This window comes from Gorilla gorilla, chromosome X (genome assembly GCF_029281585.2).
Source record: "Gorilla gorilla gorilla isolate KB3781 chromosome X, NHGRI_mGorGor1-v2.1_pri, whole genome shotgun sequence".
NCBI classification, from domain to species: Eukaryota; Metazoa; Chordata; class Mammalia; order Primates; family Hominidae; genus Gorilla; species Gorilla gorilla.
In genome coordinates this window covers 32,072,358-32,096,505 of record NC_073247.2, presented here as the reverse complement: position 1 = coordinate 32,096,505, position 24,148 = coordinate 32,072,358, and the positions used below count along the sequence as shown (strand labels likewise).

Genomic DNA, 24,148 nt, shown 5'->3' with positions numbered 1-24,148 from the left:
GGGAAAAAAGTTATGGACCTTGTCTGTCAAAATAATAGTTTTATTATGAAATCATAATTTTGATTAAGCTTATTTAACAATCTAACAGGAAACACATCTTGGGAGTACTTCGGACACTTGTCTCTAAATACAAGGGTATGGGGTTTTCCAAAGACACAATGAACTTATACAATTTTAACATCTGTTTAGATCTTGAACATGTATTTTCATGAGCAATTGTAAGTTAAAAATAAATCTCAGTTCTTTGCTCTTTCTGTAGTGCTGCTATTGCCAATGTAGGGACTGCCTAAAGCAAAGCACAGTTTTACTTTCTTTCTTCTGTCCCACCAGGGCTCTCCTTATGTTCATTATTTCAACTATTTACACTATCAGATTATCTAATCACAAGTCTTTAAACAACATGCAAATTTCCCTTTGGTCAATCCTGAGCCATAATCCATATACTTTCCCAAATCAGAAATTGAAGAAAAACCTACATTTCAAGCTAGCTTGAATATGTCCAGAATCACTAGTATGGTTAATGTCATTAAGTTGTGGAATAATCTAATCTAGATATATTTTTAAGAAAAAATTGTGTTTGAGAACTTTTTCTCCTAAGACCTTTATCTTCCCTGTCAAGTGGAAGATCACATTCTTTGAAGTGACTCATATTTCATCATTTATGCCAAATGGTGTTAACTGTGCATCAGATACTTAGAATATCTTGAAAAGTGAGGAAAGTCCTGTCTCTAATAGACAAAAATCGCATCTATGGAAATTTAAGCTTTAATTGTAAGAATAGGTCAATTAAAACCTAACTTTATTTTAGCAAAACCTACAATGTAATTATCACCTCAGGTACATTTGGGAAGTGAAGAAAAGACCGGAGTAGAACTGGAATAAAGTAAAGATTATCAAATGAATTCAGTAGCATGGTATATATATAGACACACACACACACATCCAGAAAATTATAAACTATAAATCAAGAAGTAAACTTCATGACAATGTTTTAAAAATGACTCTAATCATTAGTAAAAGTTCAAAGTTAAAATTTAGTCTAAGTTGATTTGCAGTGAAAAAGGGGTTAAATTTGTATTACAAGGCATATCTTACCACTCTTGGGAAAGACTGGCCTGGTGCTTTTTGGTGAAAATGATGATAATACCACTAAAGAAAAATTTATCATTGAATTTTAATCCAGTGCCTTATATTTACTACTTTAAAAAAATATCACTGAAGGCTAGGCATGGTGGCTCACGCCTATAATCCCAGCACTTCGGGAGGCCGACGTGGGCGGATCACCTGAGGTCAGGAGTTCGAAACCAGCCTCACCAACACGGTGAAACCCAGTCTCTACTAAATACAAAAAATTAGCCGGGTGTGGTGGTAGGCACCTGTAATCCCAGCTACTCGGGAGGCTGAGGCAGGAGAATTGTTTGAAATTGGGAGGCGGAGGTTGCAGTGAGCTGACATCGTGCCATTGCACTCCAGCCTGGGTGAGAGAGCGAGACTCCATCACACACACACACACACACAACAAAACAAAAAAACACTGAAATTTCATCTTATCAGAAATGTAAAGAACAATGAGGTCCTTAAGAAATAAATTAGGAAACTAAAAAGGGGCTTGCTCAATTTTTCACTTCAACAGCATTTATTAAGTGTCTGCTATGTGCTGAACAATAAGCTATGTTTTAGGGATACAGAAATAAATAAGATGTAATTTCTGCCTTCAATTAACTCTAGATTTACTAAGTTTCACAAGACAATTGAAAGTTTAAACTATTCTTAAGAAGAAAAATTTTGTTAATTGAAGAAAAATTGTTTAGAAAGTGTGTGGATATACTCAGGCCACTGTGTAGAGCCACAAGGGGCTAAATACAACACAATTGTTGGTGCCATCTTGGATAAACTTATCCTTTAGGATTAAACTAGAAGATACTTACTGATTTACTTGTTACAGTTATAATTTGATATTTTAGGTTATTATGAAAGCAGACACATATGCATCAACTGATTCAAGCAATATTTATTAACAGCTATCTATATGTGCCAGGTACCTGGATACAGAGATAAAACAAAGTGCCTGCCTTCATGATTTCCATATCTTAGTGAGGGAGATAAACACTAAACAGGGATACAAATAAACATATGTGAAATAGTAGCAAATGCTATTTAAAAACAGACAAGCAAGCAAGTTAGAAAATTAGAATGCCAAAGATGCTGCGGATGAGGGAAGGCTATTTTAGGTAAGATGATCAGAGATACAATATTGAATTTAGAATCTATTCAATATATTTATGAGGAAGATATTTAATAGTAGGTCTAAATTCAGTCAGTACCTTACCATATCACCAATGCTTTAAAATAGGAAAATACAGGTAAGGTGATATTGAACCTATAGCAAACATTCAAAGGAGATATTCACAACTGACAAAGAATAATGTGTTTGGAGGGAAATAAGAGAAAGAACCATGGGAGAAATGTATAAATAATAATTACCAAATAGGAATTGGTGAGTCATCACAATTACAAGAACATGTGTACTGACATGGTAAGGAATATATAGGCCAAACAAATTCAGTAAGTAAGTCTTCAGAATACTTGAGTACTATGAGGTTTTATTTTATCCCCACAGATTTTACACAGACAAGAAAAAAATCAGTTTTTAATGTTTCAGTGCTTATTTCTGATGAAACAGATGAACAGTAGTGGCGTGCCTAAAAGTGTTTTTGCAAATTACCTCACAATCAAACTTACTGCTTCTCAAAATAGAAGGTGATATTTTAATATTCTATGTGTATGTGTATGTATACACATATATAAATATTTGTTGTGTATATATATATATACGTGTATGATTTTACAGAAGAAAATTAAATGTAAGGATAACTTTTTAACACCAATTACTAGGTCCTGTCACCACCAGAATTACATTTGTTTTTTTTAAATGAGGAACAGAAAAATATATTTCTCTGAAACATGGTGTATTTTCATAAGAAGTAGGTATGATATTAAAAAATTATGAAATAATCACATACATTATATAATTATAATAATTTTTATAAATATATAATCTCTTGAAGACTTAGATACATGCTTTTAAAAGATTACATATAGAACAAACCAACACCCAGATCATCTTGCTGTTATGTAACAGTCAGGTGACTTGACAAAGCTGTAGGTGGGTGTTCCTCCCCATCATTAATCCTCTGTGAATATTTTTAGCACTGACTCTTTCCCCGTTCTATTAACAAGTAATTAAAAATCTTCCCATTGAAAGTAGACATTAGGAATAGGGTTATTTTTTAGAAAGCAAAATTCAAAGCAAAACAATAAAAATCCATTTTAATTAAATTAAAATAAAATTCAGTATTTTGGGACAATTAAATTCTTAAAGTTGTAGTGCGCCATGGCAGGCTTTACATAAAACAGCACTTTTAAATGTATAATGTGGAGACGGCCTTTTTAATGTTTCACTTTTTTTCTTTGACCTATTGCTTAGAAAACCAACAAAATGAACCACACAAATTTGGTTTAGTTTCTGCGATATCCCGAACCAGATACAGCCACAAAATATTAGGAAAGAGCAGTGACATCAGCATCCTTTTGAAGCTACTGCTAACTTGGGGTGGGTAATGAGGGCCAAGAAGGATTTTATAGTTCATAAAATGCACTTTGAAAGAGGCAACTTCTAAGCTTAAAAAGATCCCAATTAGCATGTATCGTGAATGATTACATTGTATTAATTCTTGGAGTTGGCTGGATTCTAGTGCATCCATCTTGTAAGATACGATATGCTCATGTATGCCACTTAATTTCAGCGTGGTCATGATGAAAATTCTTCGTATTTATCCCAAGGGTATTGAGCTTAACATATGGTAAAATGGATAGTAAGTACTAGAACAGTGGAATTATAAAATAATTAAAACATAAAATGGAGTATCACACCTCTCCTTCTCCATGTGAATGTGAATAAATATTTTCATTTTGAGAACAAGGAGAAAAAACTATTTAAATTTTATAGCTTGGTGTGAAATTTCAAGAATGATAAGTTATATGAATTAAGAGAAGATTATGGAGACTATACGAAAGGCTCAATTCCTTTATTAGTAATAAAAGTTTTAATCAAGTGCTCTCAACACCATCTTTCTTTGCCATTTCCTTGTATTCATATCCTTGCTTTGAAAAAAAAAACATGTTTGTATTCCCAAATGTCAAAGAACAAGATTATTTATAAAAGGACATTAAGTGTTCATTTAGTATGTTCAAGTAAATTTATGCAGCTATACAGTTTTGTGCTTAAAAATGCCTGGGTTCAATTGTTTTAGAGAAAGGTAGATGGAGTAAGAACCCAATGTATATAAAAAGAATATATATTAATAGTAAACATTTATATAGCACTTATAATTTAGCAGGCACTGTTCTAAGTCCTTTATGTATGCTTATTTACTCCTTATAAAAGTCTTACTGATAGGGGTCATTATTATTTTCACTTTATTAAAGGGCCAATACCTCAGCATAGAGAGGTTCAGTTTCTTGCCCAAGGTTTCACAGCTAATCAGTGTAGAGCTGAGATTGGGCTGGTTATTATCCCCACCCACCTCTTGTATAGATTGGACAATACTATCTTGGAATGAAGAGGTCATGTTCTTTGTCCAAGGCTGTACAGCTAGTAAGTGGTAGAGCTGGGATTTAGAGAGTCTGGTTGCAAAGTCCATGCTCCTGACCATGATGCTATGCTGCCTCTCCCTAACTGTAGGCAAGTTATATTTGTAATATGTACTGGCTAGTAAGTTATAGAAAGGAGGAAAATTTTGAATCTTAAACTCAATTTCTATAATTCTAGAAAAGGAAGAGGGGAAAGGAAAGAGAAAGGAAGAAAGCACAAAATTCATAAAAGCCAAAGTATTAACATGAAGCAGAATGTGATAGGTGATGAGAAAAGAAAAAAAATGTACATATAAGTTTTCCCTGAGCCACCAAGTAACCACTGAGCTATCTGATTTGCTGGTTGTGGTCCTGTCAGGTGAAAGATGAAAAGTGACAGAAAGAAATACTAATTTTTCTTAGGCCTGATATTGAGATGAATATTCTGTCAAAAATACTCAGTACTTCAAAAAGTCCAATTTTTTGGTAGACATCTCTTTTTCCCCCCATCTGGGAGTCAATTTTAAGACATATTATTGAAATGAACTTAAAAAATCCCTTTTTTTTGGTGGTAGATTTTTTGGGTCTGTATATGGTCTTGGTAAACTTGACAAAAATATTTAACGAATTTATTTTGACTTTTTAAATGATGTTCTTTAAAATTAGATATGGCTGCATGGAGCTATTCTGGGTCTATTTTATTTTAAACTGATTGATCTAGAAACTTCAGTGACATTATTCTCTAAGAATTACTGTAGAAAATTTAGAATTCTAGGCCTCACTGACCTTCTACATACTCTGAAATACTTTACCTGTTCATATCATCAAGATGTTCAGCAGCAAAATAAAAGCTTTTGATTTTAGGATGACAGGCTTTGAATGCACTGCAAAAGGAAACAAAGTACATTTATTACAAATTGGGAAATAAGTTTGAACCAAATAATTCTGACGGGCAAAATTACCTCAACATCTAACCCGAGTTCACATATATAATGCTTCTATCATGGTGACAGAAATCAGTAAAAAGTTCAATTTTCTGCCCACAAAACTGCTTTCTTATTACCTCAATGTGAAAGCATTAAATGAGCAACCTATAATTTAAAAGCTGGAAATTAAAAAAAAAAACTATCGTTCCCTCTTCCCAAATAAAATCAACTTACTATTTTTTGCGGCATTCACTGGCTCTATCAATTTTAAATTCAGGCAGGCTAATGAATCCTTCTGCTTTTTCATCCTGAAGAGCCAAGACTCTTGGTTAGTTTATTATATACAAAGGTGTGAAGGTAATGATACTCTGTAACTATGGCTTAGATATCTGTACTAATAAATCCGTTCCTTTAATTCCTTAAATTTGACATTTTAGAGATAAGAATTCAATGCTTACCTGTTGTACTCCATAAATTGAAGATATATTTTGAACACTTAGAATACTACAAATTAAAGTATAGAACTTTTAAAAAGTCTTTTTCATATTAAAATGAGAATGGAAAATTCTTTAATTCTCAAAGTGGAATGTGTTTTATAACTAATTTTCTGGTCAGAACATATATACACTTTTATAACATATAAAATAAATGTAGTCCACTTTTGTAATTCACAATTTTCTATTTTCTTAATGTTCAGATGTAAAATATAGGGATGTTCACTGATTCAATTTTCCTCCAACAAATCTCTTATCAAATTTGATTTTCTCTAATTATACAACAATGATCTTTAATTATTTTTAACTTTTATTTTAGGTTCAGGGGTACACGTGAAGGTTTGTTATACAGGTAAATGCGTGTCACAGGGGTTTTTTGTACATATTATTTCATCACCCAGGCACTAATCCTGGTACCCAATAGTTATTCTTTCTGCTCCTCTCCCTCCTCCCATCCACCCTACTCAAGTAGGCCCCAGTGTCTGTTGTTCCCTTCTTTGTGTGCATGAGTTCTCATTATTCAGTTCTGACACATGAGTGAGAACACGTGGTATTTGGTTTTCTGCTCCTGCATTTATTTGCAAAGGATAATAGCCTCCAGCTCCATCCACGTTCCTGCAAAAGACATAATCTCATTCTTTTTATGGCTGCATAGTATTCCATGGTGTATATGTACCACATTTTCTTTACCCAATCTGTCAGTGATATGCATTTAGGTCGATTCATGTCTTTGCTATCACGAATAGTGCTGCAATGAACATTCATGTGCATGTGTCTTTATGGTAGAAAGATTTATATTCCTCTGGGTATATACCCTGTAATGGGACTGCTGGGTGGAATGGTAGTTCTGCTTTTAGCTCTTTGAGGAACTGCCACACTGCTTTCCACAATGGCTGAACTAATTTATACTCTCACCAACAATATATAAGTATTCTTGTCTTCTCTGCAAGCTCATCAGCATCTTATAACAATTATTCTGTGCATTCAAGAGTTTACAAATGAAATAGGTCAATTTGACTTTCAAATATCTGGCTTGGGTATGTGCTATATATATAAAGGTCATTTTTCACCTGGAAAATGGAATAAAATCCATAAAATCCTGCTCTCTCTAATGCTGGATGGAAAAACAAGATAGAAGAATAATCCAAAATATTATGTTAGATACGAGTTATCCCAACTAAGCTAAAACTATCTTTTGCTAACTGCTTTAATCATTGTATCCCTTGTTCTGCTCATGATCAAGCTCCTCTGAGTTTTACTATCTCTAACTTTCATCTGATCTGTGCTATATCCATAGCTCCTTATATATCAAGTTCAAGTGAGATTATACTCCCATCCACTATCACAGAGGAAAAAAAGAGTTCTCGATTCTTTTAGATTGTATATTTGTATGACTGCTTTCACTGCTAAGCTTCCACGCAAAACAAAAATCTGATGCTACTGATAGTGACTGAATATGTGTTATGAAAAAGAGTAGTATTAAACTTTTTCAATATTTGAATATTTTTTCTTCCAATCTTGGAGTAAGGACAAGACAGTATTTTTAAATCCTTTTCCCAACTTTAATTTCTATGTTATTTTACCCTTGACATTCATAATGTAAACATTTAAAATTTTGAACAATTTAAAATATTTTGAGGTAGTTATTATCTCCCCATAATGATGTGATGAGGGATTTTTACATTTCTCCTAAAAATATTATCATACTAAAGGTATTTCTTGCAATGTATACTGTAGAATTCTTCACTCATCTCTCACAAGGCTAACAGTAACAATAACTTGCTGAATGAAACTTAGTTCAAAAAAAAGGTGCCACAGTTTTTCATCACTTAAACTTTGAAAGACAGGATATAATCTAGTATGTGGCAGACAAACCTGCAAGTGACCTTACAATAAAGAGAAACACAGAGATACTATATCTTGATAATACTTGATTGGCATATAAAAAGTATTTAATATATATCTATTAAATGAAACTGTAGGTAAAATTATGGCTTGTTTCCTACACTTAAAATAAGACACACTTAGCGAAGCAGAGGATATTTTAGGTAATTGTGTGATTTGCCACAAAAATGTCAAAAGTACAGAAAACAACCAAATATTTTTATATAGGTGATATAGACATTTACATTAAATAGAAAAATATTAATTCAAGATTTTACAAATAAAATGAGAGGTCCCTTTGAAAAATGTTACCAATAGCACACATATTTTTTTCAGACAGGGTCTTGCTCTGAGTGCAGTGGTGCAATCATGGCTCACTGCAGCCTCAACCTCCCTGGCTCAAGCAATCCTCCTGCCTCAGCCTCCCAAGTAGCTGGGACTACAGACGTGCACCACCACGCTTGGCTAATTTTTTAATTTTTTGTAGAGACAGGGTCTCACTATGTTACCCAGGCTGGTTTCAAGCTCCTGAGCTCAAGTGATCCTCCCGCCTCAACCTCCCAAAGTGCTGTCATTACAGGTGTGAGCCACTGGGCCCAGCCTACCATATGTTTATTGAACACTCAGTATGTGCCAGGCATTGATTCATTTCATCCATATGATAGTCCAGTGATAAGCATTATTATTACTCTCATTTTGCAGATGAAGAAACTATGGCACAGTAACTCAGGTGGTATGATTTCTGAGTCTACTCTTAAACACAACGTAACACTACAGTATAACCTGTCTAGGGAACATAAAATTGTCTAGATATTATGTGTTGTAATCGTAGGCATAATAATGTTGTTAAATTATATTTCAACAATACTCAAACGCAAACTGATGAATGTCTTAACATAACAGTATTGGACTATTCACCCAGCACACTACATCAAGCCATGTACATTTTTTATAAAATAAGGTAATAGCAGAAATCATTGTTTTAAAAAACTAATAAAGTGAACTAGTAGATGGCTATAGCAAAGGAATAAAAGCAAATGCAGAATAAAGGGAATATCAACAAATGTTTTTGGCATATCTGTCAAGATACGTAATAAGTTTTGATATGACTCCTCTGGATATAAATCTGTTATACTAAAACCCCCCAGAAAATCATAAGAATAATTTAAATGTATTATATATATACCCCCCCACTGGGCCAAGTGAAATGAATACTTGCAGATTTTCAAAACTAGTCTACTAGATCATTTTTAAAGAAAAATGGAAATAAATTCAGGTGGTATTAGTTTACTTAAATTAGTAAAGGGCTTCCCCTTCCCCACTTCTAAAAAGAAAAAAAAACAGAAAAAAGTGTAAAATTTTGAACAAAAGCAAGACATTTAAAAATTAATGTCAAATTTCCACATATAATCCTTTTAGTTAAGCTACTGCTTAGATTAGCTTCGCATTTTTATTTAGATATACAGAATTTTACTACACTTTATCTGTGTTTCAGATATGTTGCTACATTAGCATAATTGAGACATCTATCTTTCTAGAACCCCAACATGCAATCATTTTAAGAGGGTGGACTGAAAAATACCTAGCAGAAGTCTACTGAATTGGCCTTAAGGTGATTATACGATTTTAAAATATAAGTCTCAAAATGATTCTTTTGATTAAAGATAGAGAATGGATGAGAAAACAAAATGTGCTTTATCTTACCTCCTCATTAATATACCAATAAAGGGATGCATCCTTTAGGACAAACCAATATTTCTTCCATTTCTGTGAAAAATAACTCTTCGCATCTTTCTTTTTCCAAAGCCAGCCTTCACAGTCACCACGGCCAAGATCTTTGCAAGAAATTCGTCTTTTGCTCTTGCCTGCTATAGGACCTAAAGGGTGGAAATGCTCTTTCAATTTTGTCAAAGGTATGAAAGTAGAGGATTAATCTATAGATACCAAAAAGAAGTATGAGTTCTTGAAAATCTTAAAAATTTTTATATTGTATTAGACTAGAAAAATATAAAAATCTTTAATATTTTCCCTCACATAAGTGACACACATCTTAATCAGAAATATGTAACACCACTCTCAAAACTTATTGAGATCATTTGTTGTAAAAGGTACCTTGTATTATAATTGCACTGAAGAAGAAGCTGGCAGCTTTCGCACAAGGGGGTTGTGCTCTTCTAAACCACACTGGGCTCAGGCAAGAAAGAGGGCATGGATGAAGTGTGCTGGGGATTATCAAAGAGCAAAATAAGCAGGTAAAGGTTTCATTTCCTTTTCTTACCTTTGTTTTTCTTCTTTGATTTGTGCTGCAGTGAGGACTGCTGAAATGTCTGAAATCGAAGATAAAAAGAATGTTATCTGATACTCAGGGTGTGATCCAGAGGACCAGCACGCTACACAGAACTCTCAAGAGCTAAATGACGACTCTAAACACTGTTAGGGGAAGAACTTTTTCCCCACAAAGCCTCAAAACAAATTCATATACATCATGTCACTTAACTTTCTAATCTCCTGTGAAGCAGGAAAGGATATTATATTTACCCGTATTTTGTAGGCAGAGAAATCAGGGCACAAAGCATTTGGTAAAACTAAAGGCTTTTACACATACACACTACTTTGTACCTTTTCAGGGGTATATTGTGCTTTGCCAGACAGTATCTCATTTGAGTCTCACAAAATCTAACGAAGTAAGCAGGAAAATATGACTATCCTTTGTTCACATGAAGTTCATTCTATTACATAAGCCACCATCACCTACTGATCTCCTACTTCCTTAGTCCCTACATATTTCAGCACTTGGAACAATATTTTTTTCTCATGCCTACTTCTGTCACTATTATTGGTGACTAATCTTCATGTAGATGATGTCAGCACCCTGGTTCCTCAGTTCTAATAACATTTACTTCCCCACTCCTCAGCTACCTACCCCCATAATCATATGTTTGATATCTAAAGCACACACCAGCCACTGTATCTAATTCATATGGTTTACATAGTCTAATACCTTCATGTCATCACTTAAAAAAAAAACTTCATTGAGGCATCCAGTTCACTGACCTAACTACCCTCTTGTGCCTGTATTTCTTTCTTTCCTCTTAGTTTCCATGGGATACCATTATAATCGTTCCCTTGACCATGCTCTCTGCATCATACTTGCCAAGCGAAACATCCATCCCAGTTAAACCTACCTGTCTGTTCACTCCATGCTAAGTACCTGAAGAGCTTGATATGTCTAGAGAAAAACCCACAACTATATTGATTGGTCTAACTTTCAATTAATGACTACACATCACTGGCTCCAGTTAGTCTACTAAGCCATATTGTTCACTGGTATAATAAGATTCATTACATTCACATGATCAGCCAGCTAAAAGGGAACAGAGATAGCATGTGTGCTTTTAATTCACAGATATTCCTTCAAAATGAAAATCAGGTTACAGATTCTTCTTTTTCCTTACGAAGATATATCTATAAGGGGCAACTGGATTTTGCTTATATAAAATTTGCTGGTCTTTTTTCACAATAAATTCATGTTTTGTGATACTTTATTATTTAGTATCATTGCTCATTAAATAACATTCTACTTATATAATAATTTTTGTTCTGTATATGATTTATATAAGTCTAATGAACATAGTACTACGGATGTGTATCAGTCCTAAAGATAAGGGTCAGATAATTTGCTGACATACAAAGCTTTCCAGAAATAATCACCTAAGTGTTAAAGCAATATAAATATGTATGTATGTGGTATATGTGTGTGTGTGTGTACACACACACACACACATATCAAACTTTGCAGCATGCATGGTTATAGAAATTCACAAATTTTGAGAGAAAGCATAAAAGATAAAACCCATTATGCTGTGTTGATTTTCTTGAATGCACTTTGCTGCAAAATAATAACTCAAATAATAACTCAGGCTAGTGTGCTTAAGTATAGCTAATTTACAGAGAGTTATTTTCCCTACATTGTTTCATGGTAAAATTACTGATTGGGGTTTTTTTTCCCTTTGTATTTCTGCAAGTAATCATTATAGTTTTACAGCTCATTATTTTGAAAAATGACAAAGATGGAGGTGGTTTGTTTTTAGAAAGCTACATAGATTACAGACAGCTTGAAAGAACTGGGTTATATAATGTACCTTCTATGCTTTTTGCATGCTATTCCGTAGAACCTGAATGTCTACTCTAAAAATCTACATGAAACATATTTTACACTCTCCAGGTTTTCTTTTTAACAAGATTATCTTTTCTTTTCCTATAAATATATTTCCATAATGATCATGACTGCAGAGTACAATCAGTGCACTGGAAACCTGAAAACCCCAAGACATTAAATACAGATTTATCCATAATTCAAAGAAGCAAAGCCTTAGACGTCTTTTAAAGATATTATAAATATTAAAATAAAGTTCTCTTAAGAGAGATTTTATTATTTTTCCAATTGACTTGACATTTTCTAAATGAAAAAGTTAATTGTATTATATGCTTTTGGAAGTAATGGGAAAATCTATTAAAACTATACAGTTAGGTCTCTGTGCAGAAAAGAGTTACTGTAGCAGGCCTGAGGTTGCCATCTTAGAAAGGCCTACTTGCAGTATTTGCCCTCGGTTGGCATCTAGGAACTTGGCTGGTAAACAGTTCCCTATACTGATAAGAAGCTTCCCTAAATGATAAGATTCTTTTGCCCACATGGGGCACTGATTATTCACTTGCCTTCTAGAAGTCTGGAATTTTGGTAGTTGCCAGGCAGAGGATGTCTACATGCCCAATTCAATATCCTTGGGTACTGAATCTCTAACGGGCTTCCCTGGACAGAAACACTGCACACATGTGATTGAATTTTAGCTGCTGGGAGGAGAGTATGCTCTGTGTGACCTATCATGGGAGGGAGAGAGCACAGGAAGCCTGCACATAGATTTTTCTAGATTCCACAGGTGTCTTTTTTCCTTACTGATCTGTCTGTAGGTTCCTGCTGTTTCACTGTTAATAAATCCTAGCTGTGAGTTCAACTATATGTTGAGTCCTATGAGTTCTTCTAGCAAATCACTGAACATGTAGGTGGTCTTGGGGACATCCAAAAGAGCCTCACATTCAAAAAGATCCCTTACAAACTTATATTAGAAACTGTTCATTATTCATAAATAATGGACATGAATAATCTCCAGAAAGGGTTTTCCTTATGTCATCAGCTACAGTGTTAGTAAGCACCCCTGAGGTGCAAATTTATCATCCTGTATCATCTTTTCTAGCAGAACTGATGGAATTATTCATCGTCAGTGACAGAAATTTAATTGGTACATTTTTTCCAGTTTTAAGATTATGCAAATTTAATAAGAGCAAGACATTAAAAACAGACATATGACCATAATTCATAACACAGCTGATCATATAAGGTGCTACAACAACTAACTGAAAAATGAAAGAGGCCTAGAATCTTTGCATTCATGATAAGTGTATTTCTCATGAGGTAAAAATTCATAATATATCTCATTCATGTATATTTCATATTAGCTTCAGATTACCCTTCTTCCAAGTTTATGCTCAAGTAAGTATATTCTTTAGAAGTTCTTTCACAGCAGTCTGTGAGTGGCAAACTCTCCTAGTTTTAATGTTTGAAAATCGTTTCCTCTTGAATAATAGTTTGGCTGGGTATAGAATTCTGAGTTGGGCCTCAGCAATTTGAATGTATTACTTTATTTTCTTTTTGCATCTATTTTTCTTCTCTTAAGCCATCTGTAGTTACACTGTCATTTGCTTGTTTTAATCTGTCTTTAGTTTCTCTGTAGCTTCTAAAATATTTTTCTCTTTATCCCTAATATTCTGCAGTTTTCACTATTATGTGTCTAGGTTACAATTTATCTAATTCACTCTATTTGGCATTTTTTGTGTTGTATTGAAAGTGTTATTTAATTCTGAAAATCTCTTCAAATGGTCTTCTTTACTAGCCCCTTTTTAAAACTCTAGACATATGTTGGTACCTCTCAATTTATCTTCCATGTGTCCTTCATGTTCTGTATCCTTTCATATTTCTGCGATGCCTTTTAGGGGAGTTCATTTTACTGTCTTCCAATTTCCTAATTCTCTCTCTGATTGTATCTAATCTAATCTAAAGTTTATCTTATCAATAGAGTGTTTATTTCATATATTTTACATTTCCAGTGTATCTAGTTGGTAGTGGCTCTTTTGAATATCCACTGTTTAACCTTCCTGTTTTTACTTAAAAATGTATTTTAAGGGCTTTTGTGACCTTCTTGTAATTTGCATTTAGTGAAGAAAATCACCTCATTGTTTAGTTCACTGCCTTTTTTAAAAAACTATTAATTTTCTCTAGATGCTTTGGAATTTTAGCTTGGGTGGAAGGTTCTTTCTGGAGGGATGTTTCTTTTTGCATTCATCCCTCTTATCGAACCGTCTTGCTGTCTCTGCCTCCATTCCTTGGGACACTGACCAGGCGTTTTAGTGGTGGCAATGGGTTGCAGTTCCATCCATGAAATCCAAGTGGGAGAGGCATGGCCCATGGTTCTGAGTATCTGTTTTTGTTACTTGTAGATACCTAGGAATTCAATTTTATACAAGTAGCTGTATCTTTATTTATTTCTTAGTAACTGCATCTTTAACCTCCTTACTCATGAATGAGGAAGCTCTGCTTGCCTTCCCAGTTGGTTACACCTTGTGAGTCAATTTTTAGATTCCCGACATAGCTGAGGTCCATTGGTTCTCTGATACTCATTAGAGAAGACTCTCAGGCATCTCTATCTTTTTCTGGACTCGATGCCTAAGATATGTGGCTTTAGGTCCCAATTATCACTGAGCATTTTTGTTCCTTCTGGTGCCTGGAGATTAGATTTCATTTTTGACCATGACCATATCTTTTATTTCATTTTATTGCTATGTGTTTAGGGTAGGGTGAGTGTGAGGGTGTGTATGTATGTGAATTTAAAGCACAAGCTTGTAACGCTTATTGATCACCAAAAATGGATTTCTCTTGTTAGCATTTTTGAAGTCCAATTCTCTAAAAATTCCCATCTTCATTATTTCCAAAACCATCATTTATTAAAATCTTTCTAATGCCTTCACTAGTACTTTCTGTTTATTATAGTGAGCATCTGGGTGAAAGTTCTTCGAACTTTCTAAGAATGTTCCATAAATTCTGATCTTTAGCAACTTAAGAATTCATACCACTAGCCAGGACTTCTTCACTGAGCTAAAGCCTGCCTAACTGAGCGGATTTAATATGTACAAAACTGAGCTCATGATGTCCATCACTCATCAGCCAAATCTGCTTCTTTCCTACTCTTCTATATCTTATTAAATAGTAATTACATTTTTTTCCTCCCTAGTGGCTCAGGTACAAAACCTTGGAGTCAACTTTAACTCTTTTCCTTCTCTTATACCCCATAGCCAATCCATCAGCAAGTTTTACCAGCTTTGTTTTCACAATGAATGTATTTATAATATGACTTTTTCTCACCAGCTCTATTATTACCACCCTGGTCTAAGCCACCACAATCTCTCACCTGGATTACTGAAATACCCCCTGACAGTTCTCCCTGCTTCTGCTCTTACCCTCTCTAATATATTTATATTATATATATGATGAATTTATACATATATTATATAATAGATAAATATATATATTTATATATATTTATCTTGAGACAAGGTCTTGTGTCACCCAGGCTGGAGTGCAGTGGCATGATCTTGGCTCACTGCAACCTCTGCCTCCTGGGCTCAAGTGATCCTCCCACCTTGGCCTTCTGAGTAGCTGGGACTACAGGTACACAGCACCATGCCCAGCTAATTTTTGTATTTTTAGTAGAGATGGGTTTTACCATGTTGCCCCAGGCTGGTCTCGAACTCCTGGGCTCAAGTGATCTGCTTGCCTTATCCTCCCATAGTGCTGGGATTATAGGTGTGAGCCACTAAGCCCAGCCCCCTCTAATTTTTAGCACAAGAGCCAGAGTGATCTGGTTAAAATATGATTTAAATCATGCCATTCCTATATGCAAAACTCATCAATGGTTTCTCATGTCACTCTGAATAAATGCCTATATCCTTTCAATGACTTGAAGGCCCTACATGATCTGGTCCCCTGTTACCTTTGCCTACTGCTCTCCCCTTGCTAATTTTGTTCCACCTACCTTTGCTGTTCTAGATTATGCCAAGTACAGTCCTATCCCAAGACCTTCACCCTTGCTGTTTCTTCTGTCTGAAATGTTTTTTGCCCAGATGTTGTTGTGGCTCACTCCCTTAACTCCTTCAAGTCATTACACAAAGGCTTTCTTTTTAGTAAATTCTACCCAAGCTTCCCTATCCAAAATTGTTATCCCAATTGCCCTCAATACTTTCTGTTCTTTTTCCCAGCTTTGTTTCCCCTCTGAGCATTTAGCATTAAGTATTTATATTTCTTGTTTATCACCTGGACTTCCTCCAAATATAAACTCCACTAAAAAAGGGCAATTCTGCCTGTTTTATGTATTGCTTTGTCCTCTGCCTAGAGTAAGACTTAGCACAGTAGGCACTCAATAAATACTGGTTATGTGAATGGATGTTGAACAAACCATCAGCAAAGAATACAGGTTGTAATCTTAATTAGCTGATTGTTGTAACTTGAAGAAGTCTATGAATCCATGTATAATACATTATTGAAAATTCTGTTCTTTAATAGGCCATTCCTTTTGGTAGATAAGAAGAATTTCCTTTTATCCAATCTCCTTCAGCACTACTTGCACTGAGATTGTCTTAGTGCATTTAACAGTTTAAATTTAAATTCACAATATGCCTGGCAAAAGTACATTAAATCTGTGTCAAAAGATATTTATGCTAATAATTATATGAATTATGAATGAATGTGTTGAAATCATAATTCTTTCCATAAAAATAGAATGTGCTAAAATAAAAGGCTATTATGAAAGTATTTTTGATCTTCTTAACCATGGCGATGCATGCAACAGTATTCTGTTTGGCTATGAAAGATCCCTTTTTCAGACATTTGCCTGAAAAGACCATTTGTCTTTCATTCTGTCCACAGATGTTCTGTTCAAACTTCATTCCCCACTCTTTTGGATGGAGAAGTGTGGGGGCAGGGTAATTTGGGTCATTCTTATCCTCAAATTATCAGAAGCACTTATTTTAATTGTGAAAAAAATCAGTTTCTGTGTTACATTTTGAAAGCTCAGCTACTATTAAATTCTTCTCAAGTTGCAAATTGACACACTTAAGGAAAAATTTGCAATCAAAGTACTCTCTTGTTACAGTAATAGCAATTTCCTCTTACTGTAATTTTCTGCAAAGTTCCAAGATTTCTTCAGTGACTAGTCAAACCAATAGCTTCTTTCTTATACATAAGAAAAGAAGGTGCTTAACAATTTGAAACACTTGGGATAGATGATAGCTGCTTCCACACTTTTTTTTTTTAATAAACAAGTAAAACTCTTTGAGATTTTAAATACTTTGCAAAAAATGTTTTCTCTTAACTTTCTAATTATTGTATGTAGGAAGAAAAAAGTAAATATATGGAAATGGGATAGGATGACAATAGAACTAAATATTAAGTCAAAAAATTTCCATTTATAAGAAATAACAGCATAGAACTTAAGTCTGCTGTTGTTGGTGGCCTTGCTCATTCTGGTGCATGAAAGAAAAACTTGAAGTCAATCAGGGTGAAGGATGTGGCACTGCACACACCGTAGGTCTTTCATTAGAGTGGGATGAGGTAGCTCTGGATTCTGTCAGTCAGGTCGACCTGATTTTTTTTAAACTTTTATTTTAGGATCGGGGTACATGTATAACTGAAAATGGCTCCACACTTACTCAAAAATAAGCATGCTTTATAAACTAGTAAATTAGCAGTCAAATAAGAACAAAAAGACAGTAATTGGTAAGAATCTAGAGAAGGTCAGTCAAACTACAACTACTTAGGTTGGGCAGAGTTAATGTTCCATCAAAAAGAATGTCTATGTATCAGATTCTGAAGGAAGGATGTGATTGACTTTTATGCAGGATCCCATAAGGTGAGTCCTCCTGTTCCTACACAGTGGTAAGGTAAGAAGAAGGGAAGTGATTACTTGGAAAATATTCAGGAAGGCTAACATGAATCAACACCCTTGGGAAATAAGAAATGCCATCCTTAGCTCAAAATAATAATCATTTACTGAGGGCTTATTATGTGTCAGGCACAATATTAAGCACTTACAAGTGTTTATAAGTGATATAATTGATCCATTTTAATCCTTATAATACATCTGTAAAGTGGTTATCATTAACCCCATTTTAAGGAAGAGGAAACTGAGACCCAGAATGCATAAATAAGTTGCTCAGGATCACACAGGTAGGGGTAGAGTCAAAATTCAAAGCCAGGTCTGTCAACCCCAAAACCTATACTCCTACTACATGCAATACTGCCTCCCAAGTAAGTATTATGTAGTCATAGTAACAATTAAAGAGAGAGAAAAAGTGCTTCTGGCACTAAGACATCTATTTATGAAAACATCTCATGACAGGTGATGCAAGCACATTGCTTTGTGAAAAGAAAGGATTCTCCAAAACAGAAAGATATCAGTGAGAAAAACACTTTTATATCAATGGAGATAATTCAAACCAATAACATCTCATCAATCTCTAATTTTCATGCTTTCTCAATTTTATTTTAGTTAGCAAGTTATATTGCTCTGTAGGTTATAAAAGAAGATTTACAGGAGTTTCTGGGCAACCGCTTATAATAATATCTGCATGAAAGGAAGGCTCATGGTAACATCTTAATTTTGCAATTGAGACAGAAATTAAGGTACAATAATATTATAAGGCCCAGCCTAAGTAGACAGAGATGGGACTGCAATTACATTTCAGTACAAGCCTATTAACAGAACTCAGTTCAATTAGAAAACCCTGTGTCAATACTGATGAGAAAATCATGGATCCAGCCTGCCTTTTGACTAATTCTTTACTCTCTTGAGCTGATTCACTGTGTTATGCCATTTTCCACCCAAAACACTCCTCAACACTATGCAATGCTTTGAAATTACTTGGCTCACTTTCTGAAGGAATGGTTTTTACCTACTATATTAGTTCTATGAAGGCAGAAACCATTTGTTTAGGTCACCACTCTATACTCAGCTCCTAGCACAGGATGTGACATACAATTATCTGTTGAAGGCATGAATTGAATAGTTACTCACCACCTATGTGTGGGACACTGAGGTATGGGCTATGATTCATGGCTTCTCACATGCAACCTGTCAGCGCATCCTGTCCAGTTACCTTCAAAACATATCCAGAGTCCAACCCCTTTTCACCACTTCCACTTTAACAGCCAGGGTTAAGTCACTCTCATCTCTCACTTGAATTGACCAGATCCTATCTTGTCTCCCCGCTTCCACTTACCCTTGGCCCCTTCAGTCTATTTTCAACAAATCAGTTGGAGTGATACACTTAGAATGCTTATTTCTCAGCAAGAAAGGAACACACATTACCAATGAAGCAACACCGTGCTAGGAATCAGGAGACCTGACTTCCAGTTCATATTTCAGTCTATATTCCAGCTCTATGACTTTGATCAAGCTACTGGACTACCCTTGACCTCAATTTCCTCAACTGCAAAATCAGGGATTTGGACCACATGTTCTTAGTATGTCTCATAGAACAATAACTTTCCATGATCATAATTTAAAAATGAATGGAAAACCAGTTAATGATCACCAATGGAGACCTAATTATTGATGTTTTAGGAAATATTATATGTATACCTGTAATCAGTGTCAGTCTTAACACTGAATGCTAGATTATTCATTGAAAAGCACTTAGTTTATGTTTGAATTCCACCATGTATGGAAATAACTTATCACCAGCCATATTAGATACAGCTATTTTGGGGTGCCTAATTGATGTGTACAATTAACATAGATTTGCACTTGAGACAGAGGCAGAAAGTTCTAACAGGTGAAAAGCAGAACTAGGGCAGCTCCTACTCCTGACACTTCTGTTTGACAGAAACTGTTGAAATCTAGGTGTCAGAGAAATAAGAGTAGACTTGCCTGTCTTTTGTGACAAAGAAATGTTTATAACCAGAAAAAATGGAGAGGACCAGATTTGCTACCTGCAGGCTAATGAATGACAAGGAAATAAACTATGTTTAACAGAAATAGAGAAATAAATAATATAGAAAGAATCACCTCTAACAGAGATGCATGAAACCCAAGAATCTCAAATGAAGTCACAATTATGGTATGATTGATGATTCTGTCAGCAATGATGTGACTGAATCATATTTACTGAAAAACTTTTCTGGTTGTGGACTTAATGGTTTTATTTGTAAAAGAATCTGAAATCAAACAGTTTTTTTTCTGATTACTTTATTTTTAGGTTGATTTCTCTGATATAATGTACATATTTCTCATTATGAAAGTCTGTGTCAGTATAAGTTGTTCCAAGAATGCTAGCTTTTATCTAAATATCTTTATCACATTAATACTACGTTTCTGTTAAACTCTTATTCTGATATTTTAGCTCTTATATAATAGACAGGCTCTCCAACACAACTACTTCAAATGTTTCTACATCTGGTAGTTTTAACAGAGTTTGCTTGATTTAGAGACTTTTTTCATAACAGAAATATTTTTCAAAGAGTACTGTATAAAAATAGAAGTTTAAAAAGTTTCAAAAGTCACTATATGCAATTTATTTTATAAAATAATTGAGATATATAATTCAGACTGTTCCTTTTAATACTGAACTATATAGTAAAACATGATTTTAAGACTAAAAAAAGGAAAATTGGTTTTATCTAACAGAAGGGAAAAAAGAACTTGATGGGGAGATATTTTAACTTCTGCGCTTGCAGCAGGAATCAAATCATCATTATGCTGTCAATTTAGATGGCATTTTTCATAGTCCTCTCTGCAGTGCTACACTTGTCTTGTAAATGAGAAAACTGAGTAAAAGAAAGGAGGCAACTTACACAATCTCAGTATAAAAAAATTAAATTTCTGGAGGGCTTGATGTTTGCTGCCACTTCTTCAGAACTGGTTACCTCAAATGCACCTAGATTACATTTTGCTTGTTCTCAGCCCACTGGTGAGGACATTTTGGTAGTACTGTTGGAGGAAGGGTATACTATTTGTGCACTATCATAGTGCCAGACACTGAATCAGATCTTTACATATACTGTCACCACACAGAGCCAAAGCTTTTACCCAATTATAAAAATATATATGATGGAAGGTACAAAGAAATAGAAAATACAATATCAAAAAACATTTTACAGCAAATGAAGAAGTGTATTTCATATGGCTGTTTCTTGTAATAACCATATGATAAAAATTGAGGACATTATTTTAAAATGCAACTAAGTGAAGAAGATTCAACATTTGGCTAAGATGTATTTCTCAGTATATGCTTTGGTAAATTAAAGAAGTAGGTTGTGGAGATGGTACTCTCATAGAGGTAGGCTACACTCTTGAATCCACTCTAGATTTATGATAATTTATGATTTTTATTTTACCACTGAACCTCATACATACTCTCAGTAGAGAATTTTCAAAGCAGGTTTTACACAGTAAACACTGATAATGGCCACAGAGAAGGAAACCTCAGTTTGGTAGTTTCCTATTGCATCGATTTAGCTAAGCTGGAAGGAACTATGTGTTTTAGAATTCTTTTGTCTATATGGTTCTAGTTTAGGGTTGGCCACTACGTAAATTTGTGTCAGTTTTGGAGAATACAAGTAAAGCAGCAGCTCTTATGCTCCGAAGTTCAGGGCAGGGTGTCAGTCACTGCTGCAGCTGATACACATTGTTTTACTTTTCTGTTGGCCTGCCTTACTGGTGTGAGTCAGCAGCCAGGTCTACAACTCCTTCAGCTCCAATCGGATCTCCTCCTTCAGCACCTGAGTATGGGACCATGAATCTGTGAATCTCCATGGAGAAGGGTACCAGCTTCTTGTTGAAGTTGGAGGAAATGCTCTGGTTTGTGCTCATGGGCTCTAGATTGTCTTGTTCTTCCTCACTTCATGTCCAGATTTTCTTCCCAACCACTGGCTCTGCTGAGGCATCTTTGCCAGCTCCTCAACTGAATAAGATCTAGTCCTTTATTCCATGCCACTTAGAGATTCTAGTTCCCTGGTTGAACTTCAATGGATATATTCATTAATGCCCAAAAGAAATGCATTCTATTTTAGTCCTAGAAGGCTTCCTGATTTGCTCATCAGGAGATAAATTCCCTTACATGCAGAGTAACTAATTTTCTTTCTATATGGCATTAAGAATAGCTAGTATGTGCTCAGCACAGTGGAAATAATTTTATATACAACATATGATTTAATTCTGAAAAAAAAAACAGGTAAGTAGTCTTATCCTCTTTTTACCTATGATAAACTGAGGTTCAGAAATGTGCCTAGCTTTTTATAGCTGATTTAAGTATACAGCTGACCTATATAGCTATATATATTTAAATACATAGCTGACCTATAGCTGAATTTTAAAAAAGGCAATTCTCTTCTTAATGCTGAACTCTTATCTGAAGACTATCAGACACAAGAACCATTATGTCTTGGGACCACTCTAGATTTATGAAAATAAAAGAAACCATGGGAAGACAACTTATTCTCCTGTTTACTATGGCAGGAAAGTTTACACTAATTTACCTAAAATCAGTCACATATAAAGAACATGGGTTTGAAACATTGATCTATTTCTCAGCATTCCAAGTTGTTTTGGATTGAAGTCTATTAGGATCCTGTTCCTAAATTACCCTGGTATTTGTAGAAATGTTAAGAGACAGATTTAGCAATATCATTTAGAACTGAGATTCTAGGTTGAGCTTATGCACTTTGGCCCATTGCCAATTGTTGTCAGAGTCAAAACTAGTGAAAAATCCATAATGGCTGCAAACAATTTAACATAGTTCTTAGAAAATTTATCTTTAAAAAACTAGAATCTAACAGTAATAAATTATTGTACCTTAATATCATTTATTAAGAGGAAACTTTGGATAATTTTAGTACATACAGCAAATCATTATACCCATAGTTTTGTGGAAGCTGAGAGTGCTGAAATCATCAAGGGAGTAATATTAATATATTGTGGGAGTTAAGTGAAGAAAATAATTTGGTACAGGTTATGACCTTCAATCAGAATAGGCTTTAAAGAATTCTAGGGGTAAGATAATTCTACCTGTAGTTTTATTAAACTTGAGATGTCTGATTAAATGAGTTATGGTGGCAAGGTAATATGAGTAGGGTGATTATGGGAGCAAAAAAGGCCAATTGCCTACAAAATTTGAGGACGTTTTCTGAGGCTATAAAGCTAGGAGACAAACGTCTACAACATAAAAGAGAATGGGGCTTCTTTACGCTCTCTGATCAAAGCAACTAAAGGCAGGTATGTCCCCAAATAGTTTTTAATTACTGAACTTACCAACCAAGCCAAGGGCCTGTTATTAGAATTTGTGTATTTTTTTCCCTAAAGGCAAAAAGGAATTAAAAATGAGACTTAAATTTAATAAATTTATAATTCAATTCTTCTGCATCATGTTTTACATGGTGCCTCACTAATTAAGCCAAATTTTGTGTTTTGCTTCCTGGCAGTCATTTTCTACCCAGGAAGTAGCAGACTGAGACCCACATTTGTTCAAATGTGAAGCTGAAAGGGCTGGCTTCAGTTTATCAGTAATCTGTTTTATACAGGGAGCAAAAATCTTTCTCAAGAGTGAGGGCATATTTGTGAATCTTTTTGTTTGTTTAGTGTTCAAATTTTGAAACTTAAAAATTGAGGAAATAAAAATTTCTAAACATTTAAACAATATTTTCAAAATTAATAAAATTGATGAATTTAATCAGTATCTTAGGAATTCCATTAAGTTACAAGTCTTGTACATCAAATCTCTTATAGGCTTCCAACACTTTAAAAGCAGCGCAGAACATAACAATGAAAGCAAAATTGCTTATTCCCACACTCAGTCAATACAAAAATATTAGTACTGTGGTTTTGCTTCTTTTGTTTTAAAGTATTTCTGTATTGATATTTTGGAAATTTTAATAGTTAATTAAATTTCTTTAATAGTTATGTAACTATTCAGATATATTTCATTTTGGGTGAGTTTTGGCAGTTTGCATGTTTTGAGGAATTGGTCCATTTCATCTGAACTGATAAACTTACACGCACAGAGTTGTATTTCTTTAGTATTCTTTTAATGTCTATGAGGGTTGTAGTGATA

At 34.4% G+C, this 24,148-nt stretch overlaps 1 protein-coding gene across 8 annotated transcripts in view; it reads right to left on the bottom strand.

The window, feature by feature from the left end:
• CNKSR2 (connector enhancer of kinase suppressor of Ras 2) overlaps window positions 1–24,148 on the bottom strand; it is a 280,333-nt gene that overhangs the window by 53,565 nt on the left and 202,620 nt on the right. For all 8 annotated transcript variants that reach the window (XM_004063901.4, XM_019019643.4, XM_004063902.4 and 5 more), the window contains 4 exons: window positions 10,215–10,263; window positions 9,641–9,813; window positions 5,793–5,866; window positions 5,445–5,516 (listed from right to left, as the gene is read on the bottom strand). In XM_004063901.4, the coding sequence (XP_004063949.1) occupies window positions 5,445–5,516; window positions 5,793–5,866; window positions 9,641–9,813; window positions 10,215–10,263 (368 nt within the window). The remainder of the gene's footprint in view (window positions 1–5,444; window positions 5,517–5,792; window positions 5,867–9,640; window positions 9,814–10,214; window positions 10,264–24,148) is intronic.